Source organism: Lynx rufus, unplaced genomic scaffold (assembly GCF_022079265.1).
Source record: "Lynx rufus isolate CCGP_SWC_20201006 ecotype Redwood Valley unplaced genomic scaffold, mLynRuf1.p SCAF_24, whole genome shotgun sequence".
Lineage (NCBI taxonomy): Eukaryota > Metazoa > Chordata > Mammalia > Carnivora > Felidae > Lynx > Lynx rufus.
The window spans coordinates 13,821,855-13,834,741 of NW_025814839.1; the positions used below are offsets into that span (position 1 = coordinate 13,821,855).

The window sequence follows — 12,887 nt, forward strand, 5'->3', positions numbered from 1 at the left end:
CAGTTCTGAGATGAGGGGCACCTGGTGGCTCAGCCAGTTGAGGGTCCAATGCTTGATTTCAGCTCAGGTCATGATCTCTCGGTTCGTGAGTTCCAGCCCCACACTAGGCTCTGTGCTGACAGTGCAGAGCCTGCTTGGGATTCTCTCTCTCCCTCCCTCCCTCTCCCTCTCTCTCTCTCTCTCTCTCTCTCTCTGCCCCTCCCCCACTCTCTCTACATATCAATCAATCAATCTTTCATTGGTCCTGAGCCTATACCCGTGCCCCTCCCCCCCGTAGGGATCCCTGGCCCTGACACAAGCTTACAACACAGCCCTGTAGAGCCAGCTCCAGAAGACATTGTTTCCATTGAGTGTCTGCTTCTTTCCTCCTAGTGAGTTCCAAAACCATCCTGCATCCTTCTTTGGAGTGGCTGCCAAGAGGCTCACTGTCACCTGGCTACCTGCTGAGGTACCATGAACCTTGCCAGTATCTGGTCTTGGACTACCCCACTGGGTGGATAGAGAAGAGCCCTAAAGGTGGGGCAGGTTCAGTTCCAGCCCCAGCCCTTCTCCCTTCCCACTGGGTCACTGGACCTTGGTTCCTTGTCACTCCAGCTGGGCCACCACATGGGGTGGCCAAGAGCTTGGGAAGCCAAAGGTGTGACTGTCACCGCTACTTGTCTCTTGGCAAGCCCCACTTAGGGCCCAGGATGCCGCCAGCAGGGCCTGGGGTTCAGCTGTGTCCCTCCCACCTGACTCTCTGGCTCCCCAACTTCCCACCTCACTGGCTGTCCAGGGAGCCCATACAAGTCACTGAAGCTCCATATCAGCCCTAGGTGCTGAGAGGGCAACATCATAGCACCCCCCTACCCACCCACTCAATGGGGTCTCCACAAATACAGGCCTACTGTCCAAGACAACTCCACGGAGAGAGGCCAGCAGCCTTTACTTAAATATACATGGAGGCCAGTAAGGGGGAATGATGATGCCCCCCTCTCCTGAGGGCAGAACTCTGTCTCTGGGGCCTCCTGCCCGAATCGGGTTAGGCCAGAAACACTCCCTAAGAGCCAACTCAACCTAGCCACCCCCACAGGAGGCAGAGGGAGGCCCATCTAGGGATCCAGGTCCAGTCACCACCTCCCTCTTTTTCTGGGAAAATGTCCTCCAGGAATCTCTCAGCCAAGAACACAGAGGGTGGGGTGGGACATGAGGGGTGGGGCTGAGGGGCAGTTCTCTGCTTTCCACAGGACTCTAACTCTGGGCATCCTCCTGTGCCACTGCCTGGGTTGCCCCCTCTGTGACAACCAAACTCAGCCCTCTCTCTCCCCTGCCCCATACCCCTGCCCTGGCTCGGCCTTCTCATGTTTGAGGGGACAATGTCCAGGCCTGGCTCAGCCTCTGGAAGGATAAGGTCAGGATTTGGGAGACATCCCAGCTCTGGCTCCAGCCCCGAGTGTATATGAGGAGAGGGAGGGGGTTCTTACCAGGCTGCCAGTCTGGACAAGGGGTCTGAGAGGTCCCTGGAGCAATGAGGCTGCTGCTTAAATCTCTGGCCCCAACACCACCACGTCAGGTCAGCGAAAGCGCCTGGGCTCTGGAGGGAGGCAGGCCAAATGGTCATGCAGGTTTGCCAGGGAGGAAACCTGTGGTGCCAAGGTGGCCCCAGGACAATACTGGCTACAGAGGGGGAGTAGTGGAGGCTGCTGGGTCCAGCTGGCAGATGGCAGAGGAGAAGGGAGCCCAGGATAGAAAAGCCCCAGGACCAGTCCCAATGGGGGAGCCCAAGCAGGCAGCAACAGGGGTTGGGGTTCAGTGAATGATCAAGTGACAAGGATACTAAGTTGTCCTCTGTCCTGTATCAGGGGTTCAGCTTCAGGGGACCACAGATCCCAGCACCCTGTCCCCAAACACACTCCTGGGGGGCAATAGTTAACCCAAAAGAGAAGTCTGACTCTACCTTCACTTACCATGTGCCCTCAGATGGCCACCCCTCACCCCACGCACACCCCGTCTGTGCTCACCCCTCCTGAACCTGTGCCCAGGCACACTGTCCTCACAGGCTGGACACACACTCTGCTGTGGGAATTGGGTGTCTAGAGCCCTCCTGCTCCAAATGTCCCCTACCCAGGGAGTATGAGGGCCCAGAGCTGGGAGGGGAGCCTCCAGGAGGCAGCAGGCCCCCAAGTAGGCCCCTAGAGCTGGGTGGGTCCCTAGCCCAAACCTGATCCATGCAGGAGCCAGGGCTTCCCCTCCTCACACTGCCTCCCCGTCCCTGTCAAGCTGGAAGACTGAAGCCTGGGGCAGATACAGCTGGCCTGCTTCCAGCCTGCCCAGAGCTAGGTTTAGGGGTTTAACCAGGACTCTTCATCCTGTTTGTCTCCCAGGCCTGGGCCAAAGGGAGCCCAGCCTGCTTCACCCAGCCTGCCCAGGCCTCCCCCAGTTAGGCAGGGAGGGGCAGTAAATATTTGTCAATGCAGGAATGTCTACACAGGTGGACAGGTCAGATACTACGATTGTCCAATGGCTGGGAAATTCCAGGAGGCAGGTGATGGCACTGCCTAAGGCTGGCAAGGGAATTCCCCCCCCCCGCCCCGCCCCACACACACCCCTCCCCGACTCGGAGTCCAGTGCTCTGCACCACCAAAGCAACTGCTCCACAGTCAGCATGGAGGCCACTAGCCAAGCGCCACCTCGCCCGGCCCCTGCTCAGTGCCTCCCCAAACGACTCCAGGCCCAGACGACAGAGCTCCAGAGCCCGGTCTAGCGCGGGCCCGGGACTCCACGGGCCAGACCTCCCAAACCGAGAGTTTGGGAGCTCTGGGGGCCCCAGCAGCAACCCCGCCCTCCTCCTCCGCTGCGGCCCCGCCCGGGCGCGCAACCTCGGACCCTGCGCTCCCCACCCAATGCAGCCCGGGCCGGGCGGGGCGGGGCGGGGGGTTGGGGCCGGAGGCGGGGCGCCGACGACCGGACTGCCTCCCGCTCCGCGCCGGCAGCGCAGCGGCCATGGGGGCGCGGCTGGGCCGGCGGACCGGACCCGAGGCGGCCTCGGAAGCCGGGGCGGCGGCGGGGTGCGGGCCCGCGCCCTATGAGCGCCGGGTGCGCTGGCTCCGCGAGATCCAGTCCACGCTCCGCGAGCGGCGGCCGGAGCGCGCGCGGCAGCTGCTGCGCCTCCTGCGCCAGGCGAGAGAAGGAGCGGGTCGGCCCGGGGCTGGAGGCCGGGGAGGGGCCAGAGCTGCAGGCTGCGGGCCTGGAAGGGGCCGGGAGGTGCTGCGGAGTTGGCCCCGGGCACGTGAGGCAGGGCTGGCCCCGGACGGGCGCACGGGCCGGGAGGGTTCCGAGGGGAGCATACGACTGGCTGAGGAGGCTGGGAGTCCTGTCTGGGCGAGAGGGCGAGGGAGGGAAAGCAATCGGCTAGAGTGAGGACGAGTGAGGCTCCGGGGGTGGGGTGGGGTGGGGTGGGGTGGTGTGAGCGTGGAAGAGAGGGCCGCGACGGTGTCCACCTTTCTGGGGTTTGAGAGTTCAGTTGTGTGTGTGTTGAGGGTGCCCCCAAGCCCGGAGCTAAGAACACAGATTCATGCCTTGGCAGGAAAGGAATGGCAAGGGGATGGTGGGAGGGGGGCGACATCTTGTACTGAGGGGCAATGAATGGGAAGAGGGCAGCTCCCGGCTCCTCCATGGTGGGGGCGGGGGCGGGGGGAAGGCACTGCATAGGACCCTGGAGAGAGGACCTGGGAACTGGTAGCCCAGCTGGTCAGCCGTGCAACCTCACCATGACACTATGGCAGCCCAGACAGAGCTACAACTCACATCACCCATCCTAACAGGCAGCTCACACTCATTGAGTACATACACCTGGCATCTGTGCATCACAACACCACATCTGGACAGGGTGAGAGCTGGGCGTGGGCACCCCTGGTCCCACACACACCGGGTACCTGAGCCAGCCTGGGGTGCCCTAGGAGAAGTGGGTTCTGGTCCCAGCATCACCACTGGCAAACCACTTCCCTCTCTGGCCACATCCCCATTTCCCGCAGCAACTGCCACCGCAGCTGCCCTGTACTGCAATCTGAAATTAGCCATGCAGGTGTTTGGCCTGCGGGTGGATGATTAGAGATGGGAAACTGAGGCTTGGAGAACAGTGGTGAGCCTAGAGCCACAGAGCAAGTTAGGGGACAGTCATGACAGAAGCTTCTAGTCTCCCAGCCTCACTCCTGCTGCACTGGGTTTCCTTTCTCTGGGCCCAGTGGGCTGGAAAGGTGGGGCTGGCCCTTTAAGAGGAGCTGTCCAGACCAGCAGAAGGCGGGCTGTGGCTGTAGTCTGGGGCCCTGTCTGGGTCAGCCCAGGCTTACCAGCTAGCCCTCTCTTCTAGGTCCTCCCTAGCTGGCATTTGTGACTTGAATGATGTTTAAAATGCAAACAGCAAAGCAGCACCAAATCAGCTAGACCATCCAGAGGCACAGATCTTTGGGATGGCATCTGGACCCTAAAGCACCAGCAGGACATTTTTTTTTTTTTTTTTTTTTTTTTAACCTGGGAAACCAGCTAAATTGCCCCCTTGTGTCTCAGGTCAGGATTCCTGGCCCAGGGGTCTGCCCCATAATCCACAGGGACTCTGCAGTCATGGCATTCCCACGTGGCCTAGAATCCTGTGCACAGGGGGCTTATGCACAGAACCTGTCCCTCTGGCTTGAGGAGGGCCCAGGGGTCTGAAGGCCCCTCCTGGCTATGCCTGCCCCATCGGCTTGTCAGTATGGTTGCTCTGAAAAGATGTTCAGGGACTCACCAGGCCTATGGGAATAACAAGAAGAGAAGCCCAAGGACTAAAGGCAGGAATGCATGGGTAGACCAGGGGCCCAATGGTGAGGTCTCTATGAGAGATGGGAGACGTGGAACCTGGACAAGGAGGCTGGTGGGTTGGGGAGGGTGGGAATGCCAGGCTGTGCATGAGTCTCTAATGTCATACAACGTCAAGAGAATTTGGTCTCCACCAAAGGGGTTAAGGGTCAAGCTTAGGTGTGTGTTCATGGATCTGGCTCTGGCAGCTCAAGGGTGGGACTAGACAGGTGTTGGGAGGCCAAGGGGCCCAGGAGGAGGCTGTTAGGGAGAGAGGCCTGCACCTCTTTGAGCAGTGGGGAGGGAAAGCTAGGCAGAGAGGGGTGAGGGAAGAGGGTGGGGTGGTTCTGGGCTCCTGCCCAAGCGCTGGGGAGATGGGGATGGTGACGCCCTTTACTGAGCTGGGTCATATGAGGCAAGGCCAGTTTCAGGGCAGGAGATGAACACACCCAATCTAAGCTGCCTTTGGGACATCTGAGCTGAAAGAGAGGTCCATCCCCACAAAAGGGATCTGGACCTGTCAGCCAACATTTGTTGTGGCCACAACTCAGGAGAGCTTGGAAATAGGTAGAAGAGGCAAAGGGCTCAAAGAGAATGCTGGAGGACAGCAGCATTTGGGGGTCATCAGAGGATCCCCCAAAGAACCCTCCAGACAAGCCCAACCCCAGAGGAGGTAGGTGTCACAGTACCATGTTTCGCCTCCAGGGAACCAGTCTAAGGGTTTTGGAACCTACTTATCACCTCCCTGATGCCCTGGATGTACTGGCACTCTCCCCATCCAAAGGGTCCACGTGTTCCTGGACAGTTGGGTCATCACTACCTGGGAAGAGACTCCAGCAAGCCTCAGGGAAGGAGACAGACAGAGGGGAATGGATGTGAGAGGCTAGCTTGGATGGGGGCCTGGAAAAGGAGAGCCCAACTTCTGGCTCACTCAATTCTCCTCACCACTCACAGGACCTGGGCCTCGAGGGGACCCTCCTCACCGACATCCTCTATAGGAATGTGGCCTTCCTCAATCTGGTGGACCCTATCTCCCATGACCTGCTCGTGAACCTGGCCCGTGACCTGCAGTGCCCCAAGACGGTGAGGCCAGTAGGCATGGACCTCAGGCTGGGCCATGTGGCTGACAGGGGCCAGGAATGCCCAGGGCTGGGGGCTAGGAGCCTCGGTCCTCAACTGGCTTGCTTTGAGGCCTTAACCAGGTCAATGTCCCTCTCTGGGACCTGATGGCAGTTTCAGTGTATTAGGCTGGCAAGCACCTGGAACACAGGTGATCTATGCTTTCCTACACCTGAAAAGCTGTGTGTTGCGTAGGCCTACTTCCTGAGTGGCAGCACTGTGTGCCAGGACCAGGGACGCAGGCAGGAAGTCTTACGGGGATGCTGTGGGACATAGAATGTTCTGACAAATCCACTGATGGAATCAAACTCCAAGCCTCTGCATTCCTGGGGCCAGAAGAGAGCCACCATAGGCTGGAACCCCTGTCCACATGTCCCCATCCTGTATGGATACACTTGGGGATGAATGCTCACTGCTTCCCATAGCAGTGTGAACCATAAGCAAATCCTTCCTCATGTTGAATTGGCGTCTGCCACTGGCAGCCTCCATCACCCCTCCTCCCATGCCACCACATCTGCTCCCAACCCCACTCTACATCCTGCCACAAGCACTGAAGGTCCTGCGCTCCTGACACAGCCACCAGCCCCCATCCCTTAGGCCCAGTGAATCCCTGTGCAAAACAAGAGTGCCCACTATGGGCCCTGCCAGCTCTGAACTCCTACATCTATATGCAGGCATCCCCAAGGATTCTGAGGCTAGCCTAGGGCTATCATAGTGACTGCCAGAGCTTGCTGCCACTGTGTGTACGCTCTGTTAACAGAGGGACAGGATAAAGAATGTGCTGGGTAGTGGAGCGTGCTCAGTGCCAGCTTTGTGGAAAGCAGAGCATCCCTGTTTTTCCGCCCCAAGCTAGGTCTCTACGAGGGCCCACTCAGGACCAGAAGAGAGCCGGGTGGTGGTGATATAACACATTGACCCTCCCAGCCCTGGCAGCCAGACCCAGGCCCCACGGGCACGGTCTAGTTTTGGAGAGTGAGAGGAAGAAGAGCATGCTGACCTGGCTTGTTCCTATTCCCTGGGGGTGGCGTCAGTGGAGCAGGGCTCCCTGGAGGGGTCTGGTCCTGCCTCCCCCTGTGGCGAGTCCCCCCGGAGCGCTGAGGGTGGGCAGGGAGCCGGCTGATAGCCCGAGACACTGGCCTTGGACCTGAGGACAGGGAACAAGGCCCCATTGTCTAGGCATCCTCCCGCCAGGCACTGTGGGCCTCAGACCAGCCTGTCCAGCTCCCAATGGGCAGCCTCCCCTGGCTCTGTGCCAGGCCACAGCCAGGGTGGGGGGTGGGAGGGGGAGGCTAGTGGGCAGCTCAGTGATCCATGATGAATCATGTGCCGGAGCACACACTTGGATCCCAAAGGCCCAGAGGGGCATGGGAGGGGCTCGGCCTCATCCTGACAACACTGCCTCCTTACAGGACTATGAGCTCTGGAAGTCCTCGGACAAGATCTGCCGACAGCTCATCTACCACCTCACCCCTCACTCCAAGCGGCAGCGAGGATCCAGCCTGCTCCAGAGGAAGACCCAGAGCTGGTAAGGGGAACCCAGCCACAGCCCTGCCTCGTGGCCCCTTAGGGTCCCTTCCTAGGCTGACATGGAGAAGCAGCTCAGCAAGAGGCTGGTGCCTGAAACCCCACCATGTGACCCCCTCACCCTTGTCTGCATCACAGCTGTGGAATGCCCCCAAGCCAAACTGCACCCTCTGTGTGACCTGCCTCCTGCTTTTCGCTCACCTCTCAATCCCTGGCCTATCACAGGGCCTGGACCATACCCGGACCAAGATAACCCCAGCAGGCGTAGCAGGCGTCAGCTGAATCCTCACACAGGCTGTGAGGGAGGCAGATTCTGGGTCATGATTCCCATTTTATACGGAAGGAAACTGAGGTTGGGAGAGGCAAAATGGCTTGCCTGAGGCCACACTCTGCCCTCATGTTCCTACAGCTCTTTGAAAAGCCTTTGCCAGGCAGCCTGAAGCCGAGGCCTCCGCAGTGAGCCTAGTAGCCTGCTCTGCCATGGGGTCCCCTTCCCAGTCACTCCATCACCATTTTGTGGCCAGACTCAGCCTAGTTACCTGCTGCGGACATCCAGGTCGAGGGACCTAGAACCACAGCGCTGGTGCTCTCCCCTGCTTGCTCCCTGCCGCACCTCTGCCACCCTTCCCCTCCTTGAGCCTGGTGGTCCATGATGAGCCCGGGGCCCATGAGGTTGTTTCCTGCCGTGGTGGTTAAGGGCCCTGAAGGTGGTCCCACTGCCCATCTGCCTAGTGGTCCATGTTCAAATGACAGGAGAGACCTAGAGGGAGGTTCGAGGGGTGGTGGAGGACCCTCCTCAGTCTCTAAATTTCTTTTCTAGCTTAGAACACAGGGAACCCTTCACCGCCCTTCACCTTCCACCTGCCCACCTCCACACCTCCCAACACCTCCCCTTTTTCTACCCTGGGCCTGTCCCCTCTCTAGCCCTCAAGACTGGGGGGACAGCCGGATACCCTATCACCCTCATAGGAATGTCTATCTTTACCCCTCTAAGGATTAACCTTAGAGGAGGCATGGGAAAAAAGGTGAGGGCAGGAGTCAGAGCACCTTAATTTGAAGACCCAGTACCCTCTTAGTGGTGTGCGAGCATAAAAAGAGTCCTATCACCTCTATGAGCATCATTTGCTCCTCTGCAGAATGGGATAATCATTCTTACTCAATTAGGTTGGCATAAAAATAAGTGAGACAGTAGGTACAACAGGTGTGGTGATGCAGGCACACAGGAGGTTTTTATAATAATAACAGCTCATGGAACCTTAACATGTATATTTATTCCTCACAACAGCCAGGCCCTCTTGTCACCAAAGGAGAAACTGAGGCTCAGAGAGGTTCCAAGAATTGTCCATGGCCACCCACGTAGAAAGTAGCAGTTTGATCCCAGCTTGGCCTGATTGTAGGGCCCAGGCCCCGCCACCACTGAGGGCTGCCCCAATGGGTCATTTTCTACAGCCAGTAAGGACCTGCCTTGGCCATGGACCCTTGCTCAGTCCATCTTTGCCTGCAACCTTTCCACAGCCTCAAGAGCAGCCTCCAGGTGACTCAGCTGGCTGGGGAGACCGTGAACCTGTCGGGGATTCCACTGTCGGCGCGGGATGTGCAGCACATTGTGCGCTACCTGGGAAACCAGGGAGCCGGGCTCACGGTGCTGGACCTGAGTTTCACGGGGCTCAGCGATGAGCTTCTGCGCCTGCTGCTACCCAGCCTCTGGACGCTGCCCCGCCTCACCCAGCTCCTGCTCAACGGCAACAGGCTGACGAGGGCCACTGCCCGTGAGCTCACTGAGGCCGTCAAGGACTCCACCAAGTTCCCCGCGCTGGCCTGGGTAGACCTGGGCAACAATGTGGACGTGGCCTCCTTGCCCCAGCCCCTGCTGGTCGGCCTACGCCGGCGGCTGAGCCAGCGCACCTCACTCCCCACCATCTATGAGGGCCTGGACCTCGAGCCTGAGGGTAGTGAGGCCAGGGCCACCTCTGCTGCCTCCACCTGGGGCTCTGCAGCTGCCGAGCCAGGGTCGGAGCCCCAGGCCTGCTGCACGAGGTGACCTGCCACCACCCTGGCTGCTGCTACCTGACTGCCAGTGGCACATGGGATGGGGGATGATGGAGGCCTTCTAGGTCCCCAGAAATCCAGTGTAAATACTCAGCCTGGGATTAAGGGGATGGAAGGAGAATGGGTTCACTAGAGGCTAGATGGTCAGCCCAGGATGGAGTCTCAGACTTCCCTCAGCAGGAGGGCCCAGAACCTGCTGTGCCGATCCCACAGTAAACAGAGATGCCCCCCTCTGCCTCAGCCTTTCTGCACCATGGACCTCAGGGCCACTGAGCGCCAGCTTGCTTCTGGGGTGGGGAAAGGGTGGCCAAAGACTCAGGGACACTGCACACCTGAAAGGGAGGGACCAAGCTCTCACTGACTTACCCCAGTATTACTCCCTGAGAAGACACCAAGGTGTAGGGGTCAGGTCCATCTGTGGGCTGGGGAGTTAGGGGAGGCCTCCAGGGACCTCGCCTTCACATCTGGGTGGGGCTTGGAGAGGAGCAGTTGGGAGGGCACAGAGGGGCAAAGCTCAGAATGGAGCCCCACAGCAATCTTGGGCCTGAGCCCAGGATGCTGACCTCCCCACCAGGGAGGGCCCCTTGGTCTGAGGACAAGACTATGCTGACAGGAGGCAAGGTTCATCTCCCACAGATGGACAAGTGCTGCCCACCACCCCTAGGACCCCCCTCCCCCCAGGCTCCCTGTACTGAGTCAGTGGGGAACTCCATGGGGTTAGGAGATACCTTAGACCAGAGACAAAGGGCTTGTGTGTTCCCTCCAGGCCCTGGAGGCCCGTGTGCACAGTCCTCCCCTCTGGGGGACTCCAAGAAAGCATGCAGAACGTGGGGGTGGGTACATCCAGCAGCAGGGGACTTGGGGTGGAGCATTCTGAGGGCTTCCCAGGGGTAGTCTGCTCCCAGAAAGGGGCTATCTTCCCTCCCCACAAGCACCATCAGGGCAGGCTCTGGATGAGAAGCCTAAAGCTATGGTCAGCCTCACAGCCTTGTGCGGAGAGCTGGAGTACAGCCCAACTAGGAGTTGGACAGGGCAAAGACAAGGAAGGAATTTGAACATGTTTGGGGGGGAAACTGAGGCCCAGAGTGGGGAAGACAGCAGCCTAAGTCTCCCATGCAGAGCCAGGTCAGGTCTGGGGCAGTGGGGATCCTCACAGATGAGGAGAGACCTGGAGACAGAGAAAAGCCCTCTGGGCCAAAGAGAAGGTAGGACTCTCCCGGGCCCACCAGCTAACCCTCCTCCGCAGTGGGGCCCACAGGGTACCATGAGTCAGCACGGATTCCAGGCTGGCTAGATACGCAACAGCCCCTTGAGTGAGAAAGGAGATGACCAAGAAGGGCGAGGACAGGGAGGTGCTGAGTTCCAGGACCAGGAAGGAGGTGGGGAGGAAAACGAGCTCCCTCTCTACTGCTGCCCACCCCAAGGGCAGGCCCCTGCCAGTCTGGCTGCTTTTGGAGAAACCTTTATCCGGAGGTGGTGAGAAGGGTGTGGAGAACACCAGGTTCAGCCCAGCTCTGCTCCTGACTTACTGTTGGGACCTGGCCAGGGCCTCCTCTCTCCCTGCCTTGGGTAAATAGGACTGCCTGTCCATAGTACCTTCCAGCTCTCAACCCTCCAGCCTGGGGTCCTGGCCCTGTCAGTCCTCCTTGTTTTAAAGACACGGGCTTGCCCATTGTGCTCTTACGCTGGAACAGGGGGCTCAGGCTCCCCAGAGCAAGGCAAAGTGGGGTGGGAGATGAAAGGGGCCAGCTTGGAGAAGGATAGGGAAGCCAGCCTTGCACTGGGCAGGCTTGTAAGTCCATCACAGGCAGGCAGCAGTGTTCTCCTGTGACTCCTTGTTGGAGAAATGCCAAGCTCTCTGGCCCTCCTGCCCCCCTCACTCCCTGCCCACCACTGGCCCAAATCCAGCCCACAAACCTTGAACGTTGCCGCTGGGAGAGACTCCTACCGGGATGGTGTGAGGACCTGAGCCGGGTGTCACTAGGCGAGCTCTGGGAGAATTCAGGCAGCGGCAGCTGGTCTCAATCTCCCCGCCTCTCAGACGGAGGCATGCAATGCAATAGCTGAGCTAGAGCACAAAACAGCTCAAGAGAAGAGGGTTGGCTTTGTTGCCAGGCAGGTGTCCACAACCCCTTCACGTGCCCTCATGTCAGGGCCTCACGGCCACCAGTGAGGCTACTCTACAGGCAGGTACACTCCAAGAGGAGGGGGCTTGTGTCTCTCAAAGCTTGGTGGGCAGAGAGGACATGCCAGGCGGGCTCCAGCCCGAGTTCCAGACCCAAGAGGAAGCAGGTAGGCCTTGCCCAGCCCCAGTCTTGGAGGCAGACAGACTCAGCCTGGTTCTGGCTCTGTCACCCACTGGTGGTATCCTCTCAGGGTCCATTCCTTCATCTTGGGAACCAGGTATATCAAGTCTCCCCTTGCCCTGTTGGAGAGAGCATGATATAAGGTTTGGAAAGTGCCTGCTACGTGGGGGGCACAGGGCAGGCACTCTTCAGCGTCAGTGGGGCCTCCACCCAGGGCTCTCAGAATGGAAATGGCAGGAGCCCAAACCTTTGGGACTAAAGCCAAAGCCATGCATTTATTTGGAGGGCACTTCTGTAGCCTTTCTGTTGGCAAAGTATTGTTCTGATGGCTTTACGTTTCGTTAATGCTCTTCATACTTATGAGTGAGTAAACTGATACAGGGACAGGTTAAGTGATCTGTCCAAAGTCAAAGAGCTAGAAACCGGAGGAGCCGGGATGTGAGGGGGAGGCCCACATTGTCTGTGATGCTACCCCCTGCCTGATGCTGCCTATCCCACAGCCAGCCTGGGGGCTGAGGATTCACTGGAACTCTTGAGCAAGCCTCTGCCAAAGACACCATTCGATACAGGAGACCATCACAGCGCTCTGATGGCAGACGTCCTGCTGCGGGAGGGACCCTCAGCCACATTGCCCCTAAAGCAGGACCAATCAGGACCTCTCTGGGCCTGTTGCCTCATATACAAAATTGAGGAGGGGGGAGGGGAACAGTGAGGATCTAGGCTTTGCCCTCTTCCAGGACTGAAAGGGACAAATGGGGAGTGGGTTCAGAAGTATTCATCAGACCAAGTGAAGCCCAGCCTCATACTCAGGGGTGCGGGATCCATGCCCACATCAGACAGTCTGGGACAACTCCAGCTGCCTTCACCTCTCTGGGCATCAGCCTCCTCAAACCTAAACCTGCCTTGCCAGGATGTTAAGAGAATCAAAAGGAAACATGTAGAAAACATACCTGTGCAGGGCTTGAACTCAAAAACTATGAGATCATGACCTGAGCTGAAATCAAGAGTTGGACGCTTAACTGACTGAGCCACCAGGCACACCTTCAATTTTTTTAAATGTTTATTTTTGAAAGAGAC

General features: G+C 58.7%; 1 protein-coding gene across 2 annotated transcripts; it reads left to right on the forward strand.

The window, feature by feature from the left end:
* The first annotated feature begins 2,961 nt into the window (after window positions 1–2,961).
* LRRC75B (leucine rich repeat containing 75B) lies at window positions 2,962–9,739 on the forward strand. 2 transcript variants are annotated; one of them, XM_047088233.1, is made up of 4 exons: window positions 2,962–3,159; window positions 5,767–5,895; window positions 7,341–7,456; window positions 8,971–9,739. In XM_047088233.1, exons 1-4 carry the CDS (start codon window positions 2,983–2,985, stop codon window positions 9,494–9,496), a joined length of 948 nt encoding a protein of 315 aa, XP_046944189.1. In that variant the 5' UTR covers window positions 2,962–2,982; the 3' UTR covers window positions 9,497–9,739. The 2 variants fall into 2 exon arrangements, with proteins under 2 accessions (XP_046944189.1, XP_046944190.1); XM_047088234.1 differs by lacking the exon at window positions 5,767–5,895.
* Window positions 9,740–12,887: the final 3,148 nt, after the last annotated feature.